Here is a 23,866-nt window from a genome sequence, read left to right on the forward strand (position 1 = left end):
CTGTCTTTTATTTCTTCTGTTACGGTGTGTTCACACCGAACGCGATGGACACGAATAGAGCGTCAGGTTTACATGTAAAGTCAATGGAAAAGCGCGATGACGCGCGATTGCGGGTCCCGCGAAAATTCGGAAGCAGATTTGCGTCGCGAAAACGCCAAAACGCGTGACACGCGCGTCAGTGTAGCGCGTCTGGCGCGTTTGACTCGCGAATAAAACTTTTTTTTGTGTTGTATTGAGTTTTTGTGTTGCATTTTGTGCATACGCGCGTTTCGCGTCTACCGCTGGAGTTGGAAAAATCTGAACTCCAGCGTCAAATCGCGCCGCGACAACCAATCAGGAGCCTGGTGACGTGGCTCTGACCTAGGTCAAAGGGGCAGATCCAGCCAAAGCCCTTCATTCTTCATTCAGTATGGAGGAAAAGCTAATCAGTGCCGTGGCTAATCACCCGGAGCTATACGATGCTAGCTACTACTTTTACCGAGACAGGAATAAAAAGGACCTAGCTTGGAGACACATAAGTGAGGAGATCGGGCAACCTGGTAAGTTCATTCCTTCTTTTTAATTTTCAGACTGACCCGATGAACCCGCGCAAAAGCTAGCAAGCCCGCCTACTGTCCCGCTATTTTCCCACTGATGTACAAATACCTTTCCGCTAACAAGATAATGCGTTTATTCAGAGGACATCTGCAGGAGAAAGTGGAAGAGCCTCAGGGACACTTATAATAAGGAGAAGAAGGCAGAGAAGGAGAAGAGGAGTGGGTCTGCAGCAGGATCGGGGAGAAAATGGAAGTTCTTCGCGGTCATGGGGTTTCTGGACCCCTTCCTCACCCCGCGGGAGACTAGCGGTAATATGGTGCGGACCGTGGAGAACTTCTCCCCCGAGGACCAGGGACAGCCCGAAGAGGCAGCAGGGGAGTGTCAGTCAGAAGGTATGTTTACATTGAGTTAATGTAGGCAGTTAATTTATGCGTGTTGTCATACAGGAACATATTTTGTTTATTAATAAACAGTATACAGTAGTCCCGCTGTTCATCCGTCACTGCCTCGCCTTTTCGCTGATTTTTTTATTGCACCGTACAGCTTTCAACGATGCGCATTGCATTCTGCAGCCCAAATGACAAATCTCCTCCGTGTCGTGTCTCCTGCGCTTGCCAAACTTATCATGTTTGGTTTTGATAACCATCACGTCCAATAGAAAAAAACAGCACAAAAACACTCATAACTATGAGCCTCATTCGGAAATACACACCTGCACCGGGAGCAAAAAAGGCGCACAAAAGTGGCGCCGCAGACGGAGAAAAAGCGCGGCATAATACTTTTACGTTTTAAAATCGACAAAGGTTTTCACTTTGAGAATCAACTTGTGAGAACTGTGACTACTGTTCATGTGCTGCAATAAATGAGAGACCACTGTATATAATAATAATAATAAGTATATAATAATATAATATTCTCTATGACTATTGTCTTCAACCTGTTAACATCTAATATTGTCTTCATAGAGTCAAGTAATCATGCAGCAGAGTCCTCAGCTGTCTCTTCTCCTGGCTCCCCAGTCCCTGGTCCCTCCACTCCTGCTGCTGCACCCACAGGTATGAACATCAAGCACTGACAGCTTTTTACTTGCTTGAATTCCCTTGTGATCACCTTTACTAAATATCTACAACCAATCTGTTTATATCATGTTTTTTTTTCAATTTTGAAAATGAAAATCTAGTAGCAGCCTTCTCATTACTTTGTGTTGTTTTGTGCTGTGTTTTACAGGCCCACAGAGGAGGACAGCTCGAAGGCGGGCGAGGGACGGGTCCCAGGACGGTCCATCGGCGGTGGAGCTGGCCATCCTGGAGTCCCTAAAGAGGCCACGCCCGTCTCCAACTGAACATTTCCTCCTCGGCCTTGTTCCTGCTCTGGAGAGCATGCCGCCTCAGACACGAGAATTCGTGAAATTTCAAATTTATAAATTAGCTTTTGAAAACAGCACAGCTGTGTTAAATTTGGAAACATTGGACCCTAATGATCAGTAGTTTTCTGATGAGGCAGCAGCTCTCCAGGGCAGAAACAATGTTCTTATTTTTCTCCTCCTTCTCCCTGAGGCTCTTCCACTCCAAGCTGGGTCCTTTTTATTCCTGTCTCTCTGTAAATAGTTACATTTCATATATTTATGATAAATGTTTTTGTTAATGAATTTATATTTTTTCAAATAAACATTTATAATGACAAAATGTCTCTGTTCTACTACACAGCAAATATTGGCACCCGACTTGACACAAGTAGAATTTATTTCATATTATACTAATGACAAAACATACTAATACAGTGGGATGCAAAAGTTTGGGCAACATTGTGAAAAGTAATTATTTTCTTGTACAAATCATTGGTTGTCACAATAAAAATAGTCAGTTAAATATATCATATAGGAGACACACACAGTGATATTTGAGAAGTGAAATGCAGTTTACAGAAAGTGTGCAATAACTGTTTAAATCAAGCAGGTGCATAAATTGGCAACACAAAAAAAGAGAAATGAAATAAATATTTAGTGTATATCAATGTGTATGTCTCCTATATGATATATGTAAGTGACATTTTTCATTGTAACAGTGATTCATACAGGAAAATAATGACTATTAATAAGGTTGCCCAAACTTTTGCACCACACTGTATATAGGAACATAGTGAAGACAAGTTATTTAAGAGAGTAAAAAGAGGTTAGTTTATTTTGGAGTAGAGCTCCATTTATTAAGAAAAATTTAAAAAGACAGGAACACTCTTTAGAGGTTTGTGGGTGGCTCTTAAAAGAGCCGTTGTGGGGAAGTCACTCGGACTTCAAACAGGCTAGTCCTTTGGTTGCCAAGACACAGCTCCCTCCACCGAGAAGTGAGCCATGAATTTCTCCCTCACCAGGACAGCCTCTCTGGAGGAGTTGTTTGCTGGCAAGGAACCTGGACAAAATTGTTTAAAATGAGTATTATGTGTACTGCAGTTACAAAATACATTATTGAAATTCCAAAATTACAAATTGCAAAACATAAATCTTACATAAAACCTTTTGTAATTATAAGGATAATTACATGATATATATTAGATATAATCTAAAACAGTCTGCGGTGATTATATACAAATATTCAACTATCCCAGAATTAAACCAGGTCTAAATAAAAAGGAGTGAGCATCACTACAAAGGTTAACTCAGTGGTCCTAATGCTACAGTTTGATATCAGCAAACACCGAGCGCATACATTGATATGACACCACAGCCATGCTATCATTCAAACACTGATAACAGCATAAATCGAATTAAATCGGGACTTGATGAGACCTTCTTATGGGATCAGAACGATGCCACCTTGAAACGAAACCGAAAAAAATATTGAAACCGAAAAAAAATATTGTCATTGAAATAAATGTACTCAAAAATCTTGTATTGAAACCGAAAAAAAAAATTGATAGTGAAAAACAATTAATTGAAACTGTAATTCTTTTGTTTTCGCTTACAATTTTTTTTTTCGGTTTCAAACCATTTTTCGGTTTCAATCCATTTTTTTTCGGTTTCAAACCATTTTTCAGTTTCAATCCATTTTTCGGTTTCAAACCATTTTTCGGTTTCAAACCATTTTTCAGTTTCAATCTGCTGGCACTGTTTTGGCATCCGGGTGCGCGCTGGGAGGGGGGCGGGGATTCCGGCCCGCATATATTTGCATACATTATAGAGGCCACTAGTGCTGACCAAGCTGCCATCTTTCTCTCTTTCAATGGCTGCTTCAATTTCAGCTTGACCCTCCAAACCGCAAGTAAGTAATCATTTTTTGTCATCTTTCCTTGCTGTCCCACTGGACTGGACATTAGTTTAGTTTTTTTTAGCTACATCTGGTGAAGTTGTGGTAAAGTGCTGGTATTAGCCTATTTGTCGTAGCAAGCTAGCCTGAAGCTAATATTTGCTATATTTAGGTACACCCGTGTCTCCTTAGGAGTTGGAGGCCGGTGTTTTAGGAACGGCACAAGATCTCATCAACAGGCAGTGTTGGGCAGTAACGCAATACATGCACCGGCGTTACGTATTTAAAATACAAAATATGAGTAAATGTATCCATTACTGTTCAATAGGTGATATTGAGAACACAGTTAGTTTGTTGAAATAAATGGATTACATGGCGGTATTTTCCTTTTTCATATGTTAGGCTATGGTCTCTCTATTTTTGGTAATTCCACGCCGGTGGAAACCCAAACAAAATGATTTAATATGAAGGCAATAGCAGAGTGTTAAAGGCATCGCCCTAAACAATGTAGCCTCATGGGCAGTGTAGTCTGTGCTGCAGGGAGAACGGACTGCCATACCCGTTATGTGTCTGTGAGCGAGGGAGGGAGAAAAAGGAAAAGTATGAGCTGTCACTGAGCAGAAACGGGAGCTGGAAGCATGTAAATATAATAATAACCACTGCAGCCAAAAAGAGTGCCCGATGAGCCCAGCTGTAAGAAAGCTGTTAAGACTGGACTGTACACTGTGTTCCTGTTTTCCTCCGAAACAATAAGCAGCCTTTCAACGCCTCTCTCTCTCGCTAGCAAAGTTGACCCAGACAACAAAGTAAAGCTAGTTTTCAGCTACGAGCCCGACATGATGTATTAGCCAGAGGTCCCTTTACTACGGTTCGGAGCCGCTGACCTGTTTTATATATGCACTGAATAGTTTTCTACACGAGATCGCTGCAAAAAGTGCAGCCTTACCTAATGTCCACCTACTGTTACTCATTTGTATTAAGATTTTAACATCTAGTTGGTATTGGTATGGCGAGTAGCCTTCAGTAAGAGTAATAAATCACACAGCAATAGTACATTCATGTAGTTGTAAAGTATTCAGAATACATTACTTCTATAATCTTTGGTGGAATACATTTTAAAATTAACCTTCCCAACACTGTCAACAGGTTAGCACCTCATACCACAGTGCACCAAAAGCAGTCTCATGAGCGCTGGAAAGGACAAGCCCAGAGCCCAAAACAGACAGTGCAGGAGATGACAAGGTTAGTAATTGTATGGTGAAAATTATACTTCTAGTTATCTTGATTGGCAAAAGAAAAGTAAATACAAAATCTGCTTCTCACATATAGGGCATTTCCAAGATTTTTTTTTTTTTCAAAACTAATTCAATTTCTTTCATTACAGCTGTCCTGTGCCAGATGTTCTGTTGCCCCACAGTGAGAGGCATCATTTCAGAAACACCAGGAAGACTGAAACTCATCGCCGGGATCAAGCAGGGCTCGTGATCTTCACCAGCAGCTCCCTCACAAGAAGGATAAACCCAGCATTTCATGAACACTGATGGAGACCTTTGCTTTGTGTAATGTTAGAAGTACTCAGATAATCCTCAGAGGCTCTGGACTTTTACATAATATCATAGCTTTAAGTCCTGTAGAAAGTTAAATATATGTTGTGCTCTCTGGCTACTCTGGTATGAATGACTCTGAACTACTTTATGATAAATAACACACTATTGTCAAAAAACAGTGAAAGAATTCCTGATCAAGTTTTTAGTTCAAATACAAGTAACAACCTTTGACTTTAATCAGGTTTTATTTAATTGTGTCAGAGAAAACATCATGTGCCCTTCATGTAGCTGAGTACATTCAGTGTTTAAAACAGAAGTTGTGCAGGTCTGAGATCAGCAGTTTTCTGAAACACCAAACTGAGGTACTGTTAATGCTGATGTATAGTGACACAGTTACATGAGTGATTAATCCTTTTGACTTTGTCTTTAAATTTATCAATAAAACAGCTCCAGCTGTCACTGACAGCACATGTGGTACTTTAACCTTTGTACTGTTTTCTTCAGTTAATTTTGGAGTTACTACAAAGATCGAAGATATAAGATCTGTCTGCTGTCACTGGGTGGTGCTGAGGTCTGAATCTGAGGACGGCTCCTGTAATCACAAACAGAACAGAATCATCACAAACTGAAATATAAAGATTATCTCTCAAATCTGAAATAGAGCTGATCCTTCTGTCCTCACACACTCGGGATCTGAAGTTGTCCAGTCCTACAGTTCTGCCGACAGCTGTTTATTTTTTATTTGTTTTAAAGGCCTTATATACTAACACATTTTCTAATATCATGTTTACCTTTGAGTTGTTGATGCTTTATAAATGGACATCTGCAAAGATGAGATGATGGAGCAGGTTTCAGTCAAGGTTCAGTCTGCTGCTGCATCCTGGTCACAACATACAGAGGTGTTATCAGCTCAGTATTGAACAAGAAATATTAATGTTTCAAATGATTTGTCCTAAAGGATGCAAGCTGTACAGAGTACTGCACATGTGACTTTGTGAACATAATTCATTAAAAATAATTAGGACAGTTTTTTAACCTGAATATTTGTAACAAGCTGAGTAAAAAAAAATGCTAAAAAAATAATCAGAGGAAAAATGTAACATTTTAACTTAAGCTGACAAGCGGAAGTAGCTGGTTTCAGTACATAAGTATAGGGCTTTGCTATTTAATTCGTAGCTATTGACTAATGAGGGGTTACTGAAGTTCCAGGTTTTTAAAAGTTGGCGTTAATGTCGTTCCACATGTGGAAAGCGACAGAAAACATGCTGCTGTTTGCACATATTTAATAATCAGCTCTGCACAGGAGCAGAAGCAGAGTCCAGCCTGTTGCTCTTACAGTATAATACTCATATAAAAGTACAGTAACCGTGGTTAGTCACTGAGCAGCCTGGTGCGTTTCTCTTGATTTCTTTAGTCAGGGTAAATTCATTCACCTGCACGGGTTAGCTAAACGAACTTTACAAAACAAGTTTCCCCAACAGCCAAGTGCTCATCTTAGCTAGCTAGGTCCGTAGCTAAATTACGGATTAGTTTACAAACACATTTAACTTACCAAAAATAGTGCGGTGGGGTCTCAGGTCCTCCTGTCCGGTAGTCCAATTTACTGAAGAAGAATTTACCTCAGGCTGTCACTTTGAAATAGTCGGTAATGTAAACGCTGGACCTCTCAGCATCTGCCATTCCCGAACAGACACGTGCAAGTTTGTCCGTGACCGCAGCCGCGTCGTCAGTGTTTTCTCCAGTCATTGGTCAGCATTATAATATATGCAAATACATGCGGGTCGGAATCCCCGCCCCCCCAGCGCGCCCCCGGACGCCAAAACAGTGCCAGCGGAGTGAAACTGAAAAATGGATTGAAACCGAAAAGTGGATTGAAACCGAAAAATGGTTTGAAACCGAAAAAAAATGGATTGAAACCGAAACAAAAAGGTTTGAAACCGAAAAATGGTTTGAAACCGAAAAAAAATGGTTTGAAACTGAAAAAAAAAATTGTAAGTGAAAACAAAAAAATTACAGTTTCAATTAATTGTTTTTCACTATCAAATTTTTTTTTCGGTTTCAATACAAGATTTTTCAGTACATTTATTTCAGTTACAATATTTTTTTTCGGTTTCAATATTTTTTTCGGTTTCGTTTCAAGGTGGCATCGTTCTGATTCCATACCTTCTGAGTATCACTAGAAATATTATAAACAGTCGTCTCCGTACCACAGTTTGCTATCAGTAAAAACCGAGAGCATTCACTGTTAGCATAGCACATCCACGTTAGCAGTGTATAAATGGATGGTTTAGCATGTATTAGCACAGGTATCAATAAAGGACTACCGTATTAAATACTTTTACTAACCTCAGGCAGATGGACAGGCGCTCTGCAGGTGGGATTGAGCGCCTGTAATTGGTGTCTAGGCGGGCGATTCTGGGACCGACCCGGGGAAGCAGGTCCTCAAACTGGCCGAGTGAAAGACGGTGATGTCGCTGGAATCGGCCGTCATCCAGGCGCAGCTCCTGGAGCAAATGGTGAAACTCACCAAACTGCTCACGCCTCTGGAGGACCTGATGGACCCAGGTAGGGCGAGGGCGTCTTTTACGCCGCTGCTCTGCTCTCCACAGTACATAGAGAAGGGAGACTCTCTCTTCAAGCGCTAACTCGACAGCTGCCATCTTGCAAAGATACCGGTCTGGCACAACTTCCTCCCACATCCCTCCCACATTTCCGGTTCACGCGCGTCAAAATATCATATTTTGAAGCGCGATGGATTTTTCTTGGACACGCGTTGAGACGCGAATGTGCACGCGTCAAATTAGGGGCGTTTGGGGCGTTTTTGTTCGCGTCCATCGCGTTCGGTGTGAACACACCGTTAGACTGTTCCATAATTTAACTCCTGCAATTGAGATAGACATAGTTCTTACGGTGTGTTCACACCGAACGCGATGGACGCGAACAAAAACGCCCCAAACGCCCCTAATTTGACGCGTGCACATTCGCGTCTCAACGCGTGTCCAAGAAAAATCCATCGCGCTTCAAAATATGATATTTTGACGCGCGTGAACCGGAAATGTGGGAGGGATGTGGGAGGAAGTTGTGCCAGACCGGTATCTTTGCAAGATGGCAGCTGTCGAGTTAGCGCTTGAAGAGAGAGTCTCCCTTCTCTATGTACTGTGGAGAGCAGAGCAGCGGCGTAAAAGACGCCCTCGCCCTACCTGGGTCCATCAGGTCCTCCAGAGGCATGAGCAGTTTGGTGAGTTTCACCATTTGCTCCAGGAGCTGCGCCTGGATGACGGCCGATTCCAGCGACATCACCGTCTTTCACTCGGCCAGTTTGAGGACCTGCTTCCCCGGGTCGGTCCCAGAATCGCCCGCCTAGACACCAATTACAGGCGCTCAATCCCACCTGCAGAGCGCCTGTCCATCTGCCTGAGGTTAGTAAAAGTATTTAATACGGTAGTCCTTTATTGATACGTGTGCTAATACATGCTAAACCATCCATTTATACACTGCTAACATGGACGTGCTATGCTAACAGTGAATGCTCTCGGTTTTTACTGATAGCAAACTGTGGTACGGAGACGACTGTTTATAATATTTCTAGTGATACTCAGAAGGTCTCATCAAGTCCCGATTTAATTCGATTTATGCTGTTATCAGTGTTTGAATGATAGCATGGCTGTGGTGTCATATCAATGTATGCGCTCGGTGTTTGCTGATATCAAACTGGAGCATTAGGACCACTGAGTTAACCTTTGTAGTGATACTCACTCCTTTTTATTTAGACGGAGCGGAGAAGTGTGTGAAGGCAACTTGTGTTCTCCACAATTTTCTGCGCTGTGTGGACGAGAGAGGGGCACCTGCTGTGGTGGAGCCGTTGCAAGGCCTGGGTCGTATGGCAGCAAACAACTCCTCCAGAGAGGCTGTCCTGGTGAGGGAGAAATTCATGGCTCACTTCTCGGCGGAGGGAGCTGTGTCTTGGCAACCAAAGGAGTAGCCTGTTTGAAGTCCGAGTGACTTCCCCACAACGGCCACCCACAAACCTCTAAAGAGTGTTCCTGTCCTTTTAATTTTTTCTTAATAAATGGAGCTCTACTCCAAAATAAACGAACCTATTTTTACTCTCTTAAGTAACTTGTCTTCACTATGTTCCTATATACAGTGTGGTGCACAAGTTTGGGAAACCTTATTAATAGTCATTATTTTCCTGTATGAATCACTGTTACAATGAAAAATGTCACTTACATATATCATATAGGAGACACACACATTGATATACACTAAATATTTATTTCATTTCTTTTTTTGTGTTGCCAATTTATGCACCTGCTTGATTTAAACAGTTATTGCACACTTTCTGTAAACTGCATTTCACTTCTCAAATATCACTGTGTGTGTCTCCTATATGATATATTTAACTGACTATTTTTATTGTGACAACCAGTGATTTGTACAAGAAAATAATTACTTTTCACAATGTTGCCCAAACTTTTGCATCCCACTGTATTAGTATGTTTTGTCATTAGTATAATATGAAATAAATTCTACTTGTGTCAAGTCGGGTGCCAATATTTGCTGTGTAGTAGAACAGAGACATTTTGTCATTATAAATGTTTATTTGAAAAAATATAAATTCATTAACAAAAACATTTATCATAAATATATGAAATTTAACTATTTACAGAGAGACAGGAATAAAAAGGACCCAGCTTGGAGTGGAAGAGCCTCAGGGAGAAGGAGGAGAAAAATAAGAACATTGTTTCTGCCCTGGAGAGTTGCTGCCTCATCAGAAAACTACTGATCATTAGGGTCCAATGTTTCCAAATTTAACACAGCTGTGCTGTTTTCAAAAACTAATTTATAAATTTGAAATTTCACGAATTCTCGTGTCTGAGGCGGCATGCTCTCCAGAGCAGGAACAAGGCCGAGGAGGAAATGTTCAGTTGGAGATGGGCGTGGCCTCTTTAGGGACTCCAGGATGGCCAGCTCCACCGCCGATGGACCGTCCTGGGACCCGTCCCTCGCCCGCCTTCGAGCTGTCCTCCTCTGTGGGCCTGTAAAACACAGCACAAAACAACACAAAGTAATGAGAAGGCTGCTACTAGATTTTCATTTTCAAAATTGAAAAAAAAAAACATGATATAAACAGATTGGTTGTAGATATTTAGTAAAGGTGATCACAAGGGAATTCAAGCAAGTAAAAAGCTGTCAGTGCTTGATGTTCATACCTGTGGGTGCAGCAGCAGGAGTGGAGGGACCAGGGACTGGAGAGCCAGGAGAAGAGACAGCTGAGGACTCTGCTGCATGATTACTTGACTCTATGAAGACAATATTAAATGTTAATATTATTATTAATGTTAATATAGGTTGAAGACAATAGTCATAGAGAATATTATATTATTATATACTTATATACTTATTATTATATACAGTGGTCTCTCATTTATTGCAGCACATGAACAGTAGTCACAGTTCTCACAAGTTGATTCTCAAAGTGCAAACCTTTGTCGATTTTAAAACGTAAAAGTATTATGCCGCGCTTTTTCTCCGTCTGCGGCGCCACTTTTGTGCGCCTTTTTTGCTCCCGGTGCAGGTGTCTATTTCCGAATGAGGCTCATAGTTATGAGTGTTTTTGTGCTGTTTTTTTCTATTGGACGTGATGGTTATCAAAACCAAACATGATAAGTTTGGCAAGCGCAGGAGACACGACACGGAGGAGATTTGTCATTTGGGCTGCAGAATGCAATGCGCATAGTTGAAAGCTGTACGGTGCAATAAAAAAAATCAGCGAAAAGGCGAGGCAGTGACGGATGAACAGCGGGACTACTGTATACTGTTTATTAATAAACAAAATATGTTCCTGTATGACAACACGCATAAATTAACTGCCTACATTAACTCAATGTAAACATACCTTCTGACTGACACTCCCCTGCTGCCTCTTCGGGCTGTCCCTGGTCCTCGGGGGAGAAGTTCTCCACGGTCCGCACCATATTGCCGCTTGTCTCCCGCGGGGTGAGGAAGGGGTCCAGAAACCCCATGACCGCGAAGAACTTCCATCTTCTCCCCGATCCTGCTGCAGACCCACTCCTCTTCTCCTTCTCTGCCTTCTTCTCCTTATTATATCTGTCCCTGAGGCTCTTCCACTTTCTCCTGCAGATGTCCTCTGAATAAACGCATTATCTTGTTAGCGGAAAGGTATTTGTACATCAGTGGGAAAATAGCGGGACAGTAGGCGGGCTTGCTAGCTTTTGCGCGGGTTCATCGGGTCAGTCTGAAAATTAAAAAGAAGGAATGAACTTACCAGGTTGCCCGATCTCCTCACTTATGTGTCTCCAAGCTAGGTCCTTTTTATTCCTGTCTCGGTAAAAGTAGTAGCTAGCATCGTACAGCTCCGGGTGATTAGCCACGGCACTGATTAGCTTTTCCTCCATACTGAATGAAGAATGAAGGGCTTTGGCTGGATCTGCCCCTTTGACCTAGGTCAGAGCCACGTCACCAGGCCCCTGATTGGTTGTCGCGGCGCGATTTGACGCTGGAGTTCAGATTTTTCCAACTCGAGCGGTAGACGCGAAACGCGCGTATGCACAAAATGCAACACAAAAACTCACGCGCGTGGTTTTATTCGCGAGTCAAACGCGCCAGACGCGCTACACTGACGCGCGTTTCACGAGTTTTGGCGTTTTCGCGACGCAAATCTGCTTCCGAATTTTCGCGGGACCCGCAATCGCGCGTCATCGCGCTTTTCCATTGACTTTACATGTAAACCTGACGCTCTATTCGCGTCCATCGCGTTCGGTGTGAACACACCGTTAAAGTTGTTCTAGCACTTTGTATTTTTAAATTCCATTTCCCTCTTAAGTTATACCCACCTTCTCTTTCTATGAACAATTTACAGATTTCTTTTGGAAGCAGTTTATTTCTTACTTTATACATTATTTGCGCTGTTTTAAGCTTCACCAAGTCTTGGAATTTAATAGCTTGCATTTTGACAAAGAGTGCATTTGTATGGTCCCTGTACCCCACATTATTTATTAATCTAATGGCCCTTTTCTGTATTACAGTTATTGTTTGTGTGTTACTTTTATATGTGTTTCCCCAGACCTCTACACAGTAGCTCATATATGGCAGTAGTAAAGCACAGTATAAAATGTGCAGTGCTTTCTGATCCAGCATATGCTTTGCTTTCCCCAGGACGGCAATGCCCCGTGCCAGTTTCCCCCGAACATAAGTAATATGTGGCTTCCAACAGAGCTTGTGGTCAATGATCACCCCAAGAAATTTTGTTTCATTTACTCTTTCTAAATATACATTGTCAACACATATTTCTACTTTGATGTTTCTCTTTTGGTTTCCAAACAACATAAATTTGGTTTTATCTAGATTCAATGATAATTTATTTATATCAAACCACTTCTTTAATATCGTTAATTCCTGTGTGATCATCTCCAAAACCTGTGGCAATTCCACACCTGAACACAGTATATTTGTGTCATCTGCAGATATTACAAACTTTAAAGTCTCCGATACTCTACAGATATCATTTAAGTACATAATAAACATTTTTGGACCCAGTACTGAACCTTGAGGTACTCCACAAGCTATATCCATCAAATTAGATTTATATTCATTTATTTGTACATATTGTTGCCTATTCCCTACATAGCTTTTTAAGCATTCCAAAACCACTCCCCTAAACCCGTACTTTTCCAGTTTTTTTAATAGAATTTCATGATTAACAGTATCAAACGCCTTCTTTAGATCTAAGAAAACGCCGAGCGCATACCTCTTATTATCCATACATTCCGTTATCTTTTCCATTAAATCTATTAATGCCAAAGCTGTTGATCTGTTGCTTCTGACCCCATACTGACTATCTGTCATTAATTCATATTTTTCCACAAAACTGTCAAATCTTTTTATGAAAAGTTTTTCCAGTATCTTAGAGAACTGGGAGAGTATTGACACTGGTCTATAGTTTGTAAAATGATGCCTTTCACCAGTTTTGTAAATGGGAATAACTTTAGCAACTTTCATTTTTTGTGGAAAAACCCCTTTTTGAAACGACAAGCTGAATATATATTTTAATGGTTTTACAATACCATCAATAACTGTCTTTACTGTTACCATATCAATATCATTCCAGTCTGTACTGGTTTTGTTCTTAAATCCTCTAACTATGTCATAAATCTCTTTCTCTTCCACTGCTCTTAAAAACATTGAGCTACTATTCCTTTCAATATTTTCACCAGTGTCCCTTTCTATTCCATCAACCTTTATTTCTTCTGCCAGTTTTGGCCCTATGTTTACAAAGAATTCATTAAAGCCATTTACTATCTCTTCCATGTTATTAATACTTCTTGTCCCTTCTATAAAGTACCCAGGGTAATCATTATTCCTTGATTCATTTTTGATTATACTGTTTAATACATTCCATATATCTCTTGTGTTATCTTTATTGTGTTCTAACCTTTTAATGTAATACTCTCTTTTACAGGATCTCATTATATTAGTTAATTTATTTTTGTAAGTTTTATACTTCCTTTCAGTTTCTATTGTTCTCTTTTTTATGAATTCTTGATATAGGGTATTCTTTTTTTTTTGCTGGCATTTTGTAGTCCTTTAGTCATCCATGGTCTTGGGTTTGCATAGTTGTGTTTCCTATTGATTTCAATTACTGGGCCGTTTTTAACAAGTAATGTGTTAAATGTTCTTAAAAATCCTTCGTAAGCTTTATTAACTTCTGTTTGTTCATATACAATATTCCAATCTTGCTTTAAAAGTTCATTTCTAAGACAATTTAATGTCTTCTCTGTTCTTATTCTTTTGTAAATAATCTTATGTCCATCGTTGTTCACTTTATAATGACAATTATAAGATGCAAAGACTGGTAAATGGTCACTTATATCATTAATTAACAGCCCACTTTTTATATTTCCTTCTATTATATTTGTAAATATATTATCTAATAGAGTTGCACAATGAGATGTTATTCTGGTCGGTCTTGTTATCAGTGGAAATAAACCCATGCTGTACATGGAATCAATAAATTCTTCTGTACTCTTATTATGATTTGGATTCAATAAGTCAATATTAAAGTCCCCACAAATAAACATTCTTTTCTAATTTATATTTGTAAATAAGTCCTCCATATTATCTTTAAATATCTCAATCTTAGATACTGGTGTTCTATATATACAACTGACAATTAGGTTTTTCCTTTTTTCCATACTTATTTCCACTGATAAACATTCCATCACTCCATCAATAACAGTTGTCATTCTTCCCATTCTTTCGTACTTTAGGTTTTTATCAATGTAAAGTGCCACCCCACCTCCTTTCTTGTTGATCCTGTCTACATGAAGGAATTCATATCCATTTATTTAAGCACGTAAAAACATGTACAAACTCCGAAGCACGTACAAACTCCGAAGCACGTAAAAACATGTACAAATTCCGAAGCACGTACAAACTCCGAAGCACGTAAAAAACATGTACAAACTCCGAAGCACGTAAAAACTAAAAACACGTACAAAAGACAACAGAAGTGCTCCAGGATGCTGGGCGCAGTGTTGAGCTTTTGTTACCTAGTGGCTACACAAGCCAGCAAGTACCAACGACCGGATTTGGTGTGTGGTAGTAACAGGTAAATGAACTTTTTTTTTTAAATTATTTGAATATATATGAGTGCCTGTGTATAAATACACAAACAATACACACATGCTTTCAATTGTGTAATTTAAGTGATCTAGTAGCTCTGCTTTGGAAGTTCAGTTCATGCTAGAAATGTGTTTTGGAGTTTGTACGTGTTTTGTCTCTAGGAGCCACCGCATATATTTATATATAAACATATATAAATAAAACCACTTTTTTTTTTACGTTAGTAAGTCCTTTTGTGCATAATTTTATATTATTGTTAATAATAAATAAATTAAAGCAACAAAACAACCTGAAGAGCCGGCTCTTTTTAGTGAGCCGAACCGAAAGAGCCGGATCTCTAAAAAGAGCCGGAAATCCCATCACTACAGGTGAAAGCGCATCAAATCTGACTTTTTTGTCTGCTTGTTCGCACTACAAATAAAACGTGACAGCAAACGCGCTCTAGTGTGAACGCTCAAAGCGGTCTGCATGCGCAAAATCAGACGTCACTAGTGATGGCATAAAGTTAAAATACTTTGGTCATTTAAAAAACAAACCTTCTAGGATTAGATGTGTGATGGTGTAATGTCGTTTAGTTTATCACAGTAAAATTGTGAATCTATTTTTGTAAAATAATTTTTAAACATTTCAAGTCAACTCAGCTTTTTTTTCTTTTAATCTGATTGTCTAGAGATATACAGAGGACATAGAAAACATGGAGAGAAGGACAGACACTCTTTCCCGAATTGATGAGATTCTTCGACCTGTAGAGGACTTAGAAAATCGGATCCGTGACCGGATTTTCAATGGTCACTTGGAATCCAGGGTGGCTGTTGGAAACATGACAGCCTTTAGAGAAACAGCCAGGGACAGCCTGCATCCACTTGGTGAAATTTTTGGGGAGGTGCAGCTGCAGCGGGAATTGAGCTTGGCATCTTCATTGAGCTCTGATGGAAGTTCAATAACACCTCGAGACAGTCGCACTCCCGAGGAGCTCAGGGCTATCCCATTAGTTAAGACACCCTCTCCTCCTCCACCATTTGCTCCGTGTCCTCCATCATCTTCTCGACCTCACAGATGTCAGATTCCAGTGAGGTCAAAAAACTACAGAGAAACAGGTCAGTTCTTATATCGACGCAGTAAAGAGTCAGAATGTCAGACATTTAAACCCTTCAGACTTTTAATCAGCTGTTGTGTGAGAGATAAACCCTCCAACCAGAGTTTACACATTGCTAAAACACATTGAATGTTAAGGTGTTGCCATGGTAAAATATCTATAGAGGTGAAAAATATGACATTTCAGCTTCACTTTTTATCCAGCCTGTGATTTGCTTTTATTTGAATACAAATTTTGGTAAATGGTTAACCTCTTAAGCCCCAACGCCCCCTGATACGGGGGCAAAAAGCAGGAGATCAGGTAGGCTTGGGGCTTAAGAGGTTAAGATTGATTATGTTGAATTGAAAAGTTGTATTTTAATTTAATAAACACGCTTATAGACATACATGGTTTGCTCTCCCCTTTAAAGTGCACTTTTGTCTTGTTAATGCTCAACCCTTGCAGCTCGGCGGCGGCTTCTTCCTTCCCAAGCTCCAGCTCCTGGAGCTCCAGTTCCGGCCCCCCCTCGAGTTCCAGCGCCTCAAACTGGAGGAGGAGCTGGAGTTCGAGCAGGGGCTGTAGCTCCAGCTCCTCCAGCTCCTCCTCAAACTCCAGCTCCAGAACAAAGGAAACCTCGAAGGGTTGTTAGACACCCTCCAGAGGTGTACTTTAAAGGGCTTATCGTGGGGTACCTCCTGTCAATTGACAAAAAGTTAGGGGAGGAGCTACAGCCAGTCTCGAATCCTTCAGAGACTCTCTGTCTGAGCCTCAGCCTGCTGAGTCAGGACGACTGGTAAAATGATTTTCTACTATTATCATTAATTATTTTTAATTTAATGTGAGGATATGAGTTTTAAAACTATTTGATCTTCCTACAGGCAGAAAAAGATAGAGGGGCTACGATACATCCGCACCCTGGCGCGACATCACCAAGAGGAGTTGGAGTTAAACCTCCGTACAGTTTGCTTGGGGGTGACACAAGAGGTATACCAGCTGTTTTTCTCTCTACATCTGTGTTTTTGCCACCCTCTTCTGTCCATGTTTGCAAGCGTGCCCTGTCTCATGCAGTTTTGTAACAGGTTTGATTTCTAACTGCTGAAATTTTCCTCTGATTCTTTAGATTAAAAACAATCGCTCTTGTGTGTCCTGTGCGGCACTGGACACCATAATATATTTGTGTGTACACCTCAGAGAGGATGGACAAAGAAGCTGAATGGACCTGTGAGAGTTTACTCCAGGTGTTTGCAAGGGCAAATGCCAATGTGTTCATTCAGCAGCATGCCAAGGAAGCTCTGACAGCTCTGGTTCACGGTTGCAGCCCGAGTCGGTTTCTAAACAGCCTGGTGACTGATGGTTTGAAGTAAGTTCACACCTGTGAAGAGTATCTGTGACCCCCAGCATCACAATCAGATCAGGTGAAAATCAAACACACTGAGTGGATTTGTCTGTGTTTCCTTCCTCAGACATAAGAGCGTTCTCGTGAGAGCTGGTGCTGCACTGGCGCTCCTCATAATCAGTAAATTCATGGAAGCGGAGAAAGTTCTGTCTGCAGGACAGATTTTCACCAAATGCTTCCTGTTGGCTGTCAGTGAACTGTGTCAGGATGCCTCCTCTTAAGTCAGGTCAGTGTGAACTTTTAACAATTATAGGCTGATATTTCTATTTTGACTTTCTTTTGATAAATTCTCTGCATTTACTTAGAAACTAAAGTGCTGATTAAAAATGCTTCTCTCTGCAGAGCTCATGGAAAGGCCATCCTAAAAGACCTGGTCAAACAGAGCAATTTCAGAAAGATGTGGGAAGAAAGCGTCTCGGATAAACCCCGCTGTGAGGTGGAAAGAAGACTCAGAGACGTATTTCAGAAATAACAGACACAGGTAAGCCGCACAGCACACATGAGCAGCCTTCAAATTTAGAAGGAAACTTCTGCTGCTTTTGCAGTTAACTACCATGGTTGATTTCCTTCTACAAGTGTCCAGATTAAGGAGAGACTGAGATGGTGAGAGGAGACGGGACAGAGGCTCTCCATCCCTGATGAAACACCAGGACAGATTCAGCAGTGTGTGAAGAAGAGGAGGAGAAAAGGGAGCCAGCAGCAGCTGAGAGATGGAGAGAACAGGGGGAGAATAGACACATGTTCTCTGTAGTTGAGGGAGTGCTAAAAACATTTAAAACAGTTTCTAGAAATGTGGGGTTTTTTTGTGCATTTGCACAAGTATCTCCAACACAAACTATAACAGCTGCGTACAGGAAACCACTCACTTATGTTTACCCTGCAGGACAGGATCTGACAGGGAAAGAAGGAAAAAGAAAAGGAACCAAGGACAACTTTGATAATGCTTTGATTTATCCAGAATATATTTAGTTAAAATGTTTTCATCACAGTGGGATTGTGAAGGTTTTAAATGGGAAAAGTATGCGGCTCATTTAAATCAAAGGTTCAAAGACCTGTGCAAAGTTGTACACACCATGTGTGGTTCGACATGGTGCTCTCTTTCGAGTCTCATGTAAAAGAGATAACAAAGACCGCCTTTTATCATTTGAGGAACATAGCCAGAATCAGACAAGTTTTGTCAAGCGACACTGCAGAGGTTCTTGTCCATGCATTTGTGTCCTCGCGTATTGATTATTGTAATGCTCTTCTTTCTGGGCTACCAAAGAAAAGTTTTAGAGGTCTACAGATGGTGCAAAATGCAGTTGCTCGCATTTTAACAAGAACTGTGAAATTTGAGCACATTAGCCCTGTACTGAACTCTCTTCATTGGCTACCTTGTCAGGTTCGAGCAGATTTTAAAGGTCCTGCTGCTCACCCACAAGGCTTTAAACGGACTGGCACCTTCATACCTCTCCGACCTTTTACATCTATACGTTCCATCCCGTGCTCTCAGGTCTCAGGACTCTGACCTTCTAAAGGTTCCTAGAGCCAGAAAAAAGACAATTGGAGAGCGTGCTTTTTCTTTACGTGCCCCGTTTCTGTGGAACACCCTCCCTCAAGATATTAGGCAGGCATGCTCTGTGGAGGTTTTTAAAACTAAGCTGAAGACACATCGGTTCACCCTATCTTACATCTTTTAGTTTTTAAATTTTTACTGTTTTTAACTTGTACTGTGTCTTTTACCTGTATTGCTATGTATCGCTTTTATTTTTTTATTTTAGTTGTACAGCACTTTGTTTGAAAGCGCTTTACAAATAAAGTTATTATTATTATTATTTATAAAGTGTCGGTATTTTATAAGAATGTCATGTTTCTGCATCATCTCTCTCCTGTTAGAGCCTCTTACCCAAACAACCTGTTTAATGCTCTGATATCTTCACATTATAAGTAAATTATATTGCCCAGTTTTCTGTCCAATAAAAGAATATTTCCTGCATCAGTTTAACTTCCATTGTATGTGAAACGTACAAGGATCAAATCTTTTTAGTTTATTTTTGGGATATTGCCCTTAAATATAACTAAAGCCCTCAGCCAGTGTTCATTGTATACTAATAATTGTCTGTTAGACAGTCACAAGTTATAAATGATATGAAACAGAAATATATATATACTTTGAATTTTAACTGAAATGTAATATTTGAGACAACTGAGTTACATTTCACAACTGAGGATTCTTTTGTTTTCAAATAATGGTGTGTATATGTAGTAAAATATCAATAATGTAAATCCTATTATATCTGTACCATCAAAATTCATTTCAACAGCTACACTAGCAAACTAGTTTACTAGCTAAACTTAGCATAATTGGCTATGGGGACTCAGGGCATGGCATTTATTAATAATTACATTTCATTATCTATATCTTTACCACACATTTGCCACACAGGTGTAGATACTGTAGGTGGAGTGAATGCCTAAATTGTACTGATTAGAATATCCTGGACATTCAATGCTAAGATTCAGCATACTGAATTACATAGTGAAGCTGAAGGATGAACGCTAACTTTTTTCCACTCAATCAAAGTTAACGTGAGGGTTCCCGATATCCCGGTTAAGGACAAGTCACGTGTAATCACATGGCAGGATGCTGTAAAAGGACCAAACTTCTGTCAGGAGAAGAATGTAAAGATACTGGAATCTAAAGGGTTAAACCCCACGAAATATAATTAAAAATTGATATGAATATTTTAGGCAGAAGTAGTTTTAAAAGACTGACTCATTTAAAATGGAAAACAATAATAATATATAACATTTTTATAGCACTTTTTGGAGAGGGACCGTTTTGGGGCTTAGGGACACGAGTGTGAGTTGTTGTTGTTTTTTATTTGCCCCTGTAAAAAAAAAAAAAAAGATGGATCAAAATGAATGTTAGTGCCAATCTTTGACCCATCTAAAGACCTAATTATAATAACAATCAAATATTTTGTTAAATTTATTTTATGGAAAATATTTAAGTTTTTCGTTTTTTTCTGTTAAAAAACCTGTACAGTTATGTAAAGATACTGGGATCTAAAGGGTTAACCTCCACGTAATATAATTAAAAATTGATATGAATATTTTAGGCAGAAGTAGTTTTAAAAGACTGGCTCATTTAAAGTGGAAAAAATATTAATATATAACATTTTTATAGCACCTTTTGGGGACAGACCGTTTTGGGGCTTTAGGGACACAAATGTGAGGGTTTTCTTTTATTATTTGCCCATGCAAAAAAATAATGATGGATCAAAATGAATGTTGGTGCCAATCTTTGACCCATCTAAAAACCTAATTCTAATAACAATCAAATATTTTTTGAAATGTATTTTATGGAAAATATTTAAGTTTTTCGGGTTTTTTCTGTTAAAAAACCTGTGCGGTTATGTAAAGATACTGGGATCTAAAGGGTTAAACCCCAACTGCACATTCCCTTGGGTACCTTCCATAAAGGCTTTTTACATCCATGTCATGTAATTATCAGCAGATTGTTAAGTAAAAAACTATGATCATGCACACAAACATCTCTAGACACATATGCTAATGCATTATATTGCCGGAAAAAAATTAAGCTAACTGCACAGTGTTGCCTTGAGGCATGAATGAAAATTAACAGTTTTACTGTATAAATAAATTTTAAAAAGTAGAACAAGCAATCAAATATACTTCTTAACGTATTCATGCACATGCAAGTATTTTTATATACATTTATTTCACTATAAACATGAAAAATAGTGACGGAGATGTCTCTCATGTAATGCAGCTTACAGAACAAAGTCTCCCCTCCCCCAAATGAAAGTCACACCACCTTCCCCCCCCCCCATCATTTTATTGGAAAGAGATGTGCCTGGTACCATTATTTGAAAAAAAAAAAAAAGAAGTTGGTTTTTTTTTTTGAAGGGCCAGTGTGTGAGGCATGAAAATGTGGTTTGTTGCCTCAAGACAACGCTATGGAGTAGAGGCATAACATTTTTATAGCACTTTCTGGGGCAGGACCATTTTCATTTTATTTAGTTTCATGCCTTTTTTTTTTAAACACTATGAAAAACACTGTTTTTCATACTTGTGTTGAAAAAGTTTTGTAGATTTTCGGGAGGGTACTGGAATTCAGGATTCTCCTGGAAAAATCAAGAGGGTTGGCATATATGCTTGGGTGCAGTGTATATTTTGCATTCAAGTACAATAGAATAACTTTAGTGTTTGGGTTGTTTTTTAAAAAAAATTAGTATAAAAATGCAGCAAGATATTAAAAAAACAGTTTTATTGATTATAAAATAGACTAGATTCATATCAGTATTGGCAGATATACAAATTTAAGATATCAGTATCATAAAAAAGTGGAGTTACACTATTTCTAATTTGTAATTTGAAAATAGGTTTGGAATTCAGGTTTTTATTGAGACTTGAATTCTTTTTTTTTGTAAAATTCATTTTCGATTTGACGTATTTATTGATGGATTATTAATTCACTTTGAAAAATGTATTTGGTATATATGTATTATTTCTATACATTTTACATCAGATAACCACTTAGGTTGCAAGATTCAGATAATTATTTATTAAAAGCTAAGTATTTTAAATGACTTAGACTCGCCTGTGTTACCAGCTGTCAGCTACGTAGAGAAGGATCCTGGTGTGATTTGTCTCTCAGAAACAGTTCATAACTTCCCTTCAACTCATTCATATGACCTAAAAGGTAAACCTGTTTCTCCATCACCTGTTTAGCTCAGCTGAACTTTTCCTCTTTCAGGCGCAAAGTGGGCAATAAACAAACAAGAGAGATGGGTTTTCTTTATTTTGTGCCAAATTAGTTCCAAATCAATAAATGAGTGGTAGAAGCTACGGTTCACAGATGGAAAATGTAAAACACTCCCTTGCCACTCTATTAAGAACATGTTGTTTTTTGGTCAATGTGACAGACCAAAAAGCAACGCAGTTATTGTATCCAATTGATTCCTATGAGCGACCGTGGAGAGGAAAAACTCCCTGGCAGAACCAGGCTCCAGGAGTGCGGCCATCTGCCTCGACTGGTTGGTGGATAAGTGAGTGTTTTTTGTGCATATTACATATTTATTTACTGTGCAAATAATTAAATGACATATTTACTTACCTGAAGCAGATGTGATGTGCATAATTGGCTAAGGGGACTCAGGGCACGGCATTTAATAATAATTACATTTCATTATCTATATCTTTGCCACACAGGTGTAGATACTGTAGGTGGAGTGAATGCCTAAATTGTACTGATTAGAATATCCTGGACATTCAATGCTAAGATTCAGCATACTGAATTACATAGTGAAGCTGAAGGATGAACGCTAACTTTTTTCCACTCAATCAAAGTTAACGTGAGGGTTCCCAATATCCCGGATAAGGACAAGTCACGTGCAATCACATGGCAGGATGCTGTAAAAGGACCAAACTTCTGTCAGGAGAACAACTGAGATAATCCATCAACAATATAAGGGTTAGTCATTAATGCATCGCCTGGGCTGTAGTTACATCGTAAGGTTTGGGGACATTTACGGTGGCCCTGAGAGGCCAAACGGACTGCAACTTCAGAAAACACTTGCAAAAAGAAAAATGGTGCAAAAAGAAAAACACTTGCAAAAAGAAAAAACACTTGCAAAAAGAAAAACGCTGCAAAAAGAAAAACGCTTGCAAAAAGAAAAACGCTGCAAAAGCACACACAACACAACGGAAATAGGAAAAAAGACAACAGAAATGTTTCTGGGGAGACAATAACCGGACGGACCAGTTGCACGAACCAAAACATGCTAACAAGTGCACTGGGACTGGGAGACACTTCAACGAAGTGGAAGCGGAGCGGCCAAAGAGTAAACTTTCAAAAGTAAGTTCTGAATATTATGTCACTTATTTATGTGCAAATGTTTAATAATGAGGAACATTAAAACATTACTGTTGGCCACATGCCGGCAAAGTTATGTGACATTAGCGATGTTTGTACTTTCAGCGTTTACTTTGTTTTAAAGTCTTTACTTTACACGCCGTTCGATAGTAGACCTTAATCTTACAGAGAATGTGATGATTTTGTGGATAATTAAAGTCAGTCATATATCCACAAACACAACAGGCTGAAAGTCAGTAATGCTGCTCGGTTTGCAGTCCTGAATATCACGGCACAAGCAGGATTCACTGCACTGTTAATGTTAGCTAAGTTATATTGCTGCCTCTGTTCGGTGGTGTTGAGCCAAACGGACTTTAACGTGTGTTTGAACGAGCTGACGGTTCACTCATTGTAGCGACTTCCACAGTCGCTAGAGGCCGGGGATGGAGCCCGCCTATTTGCCTGACGCGCTGTCAACTTTACGCAATAATGCCAGAGGTGGAATTGTTTGCTTGTTTATTAAAGTGTTTACAGAGTAATGTCATCTCAAGATTTGGACTCTTACAA

General features: G+C 39.6%; 2 protein-coding genes, 1 long non-coding RNA gene and 1 pseudogene across 4 annotated transcripts; 2 read left to right on the plus strand and 2 right to left on the minus strand.

Moving 5' to 3' along the window:
- The first annotated feature begins 239 nt into the window (after positions 1 to 239).
- On the plus strand, positions 240 to 2,573 carry LOC146504303 (uncharacterized). The gene is made up of 4 exons (XM_085130507.1): positions 240 to 539; positions 678 to 929; positions 1,503 to 1,592; positions 1,765 to 2,573. Exons 1-4 carry the CDS (start codon positions 410 to 412, stop codon positions 2,022 to 2,024), a joined length of 732 nt encoding a protein of 243 aa, XP_084986633.1. The 5' UTR covers positions 240 to 409; the 3' UTR covers positions 2,025 to 2,573.
- Positions 2,574 to 2,709: 136 nt separating this feature from the next.
- LOC146504304 (uncharacterized) lies at positions 2,710 to 8,214 on the minus strand. Its single transcript, XR_014868656.1, has 2 exons — positions 7,487 to 8,214; positions 2,710 to 3,319 (listed from the first exon to the last, which is right to left on the minus strand). It is a non-coding gene; the product is annotated as an uncharacterized LOC146504304 (long non-coding RNA).
- Positions 8,215 to 8,233: 19 nt separating this feature from the next.
- Positions 8,234 to 11,349, minus strand: LOC146504305 (uncharacterized). Its single transcript, XM_085130509.1, has 3 exons — positions 11,223 to 11,349; positions 10,537 to 10,626; positions 8,234 to 10,362 (listed from the first exon to the last, which is right to left on the minus strand). The coding sequence occupies exons 1-3, from the start codon at positions 11,347 to 11,349 to the stop codon at positions 10,103 to 10,105; spliced, it is 477 nt and encodes a 158-aa protein (XP_084986635.1). The 3' UTR covers positions 8,234 to 10,102.
- A 771-nt stretch (positions 11,350 to 12,120) lies between these two features.
- LOC146504306 (uncharacterized) lies at positions 12,121 to 19,111 on the plus strand (annotated as a pseudogene). The gene is made up of 5 exons (XR_014868655.1): positions 12,121 to 16,065; positions 16,509 to 16,836; positions 16,922 to 17,027; positions 17,164 to 17,403; positions 17,507 to 19,111. The product of XR_014868655.1 is annotated as an uncharacterized LOC146504306 (transcript).
- Positions 19,112 to 23,866: the final 4,755 nt, after the last annotated feature.

This window comes from Neolamprologus multifasciatus, chromosome 14 (genome assembly GCF_963576455.1).
Source record: "Neolamprologus multifasciatus chromosome 14, fNeoMul1.2, whole genome shotgun sequence".
Taxonomy (NCBI): domain Eukaryota; kingdom Metazoa; phylum Chordata; class Actinopteri; order Cichliformes; family Cichlidae; genus Neolamprologus; species Neolamprologus multifasciatus.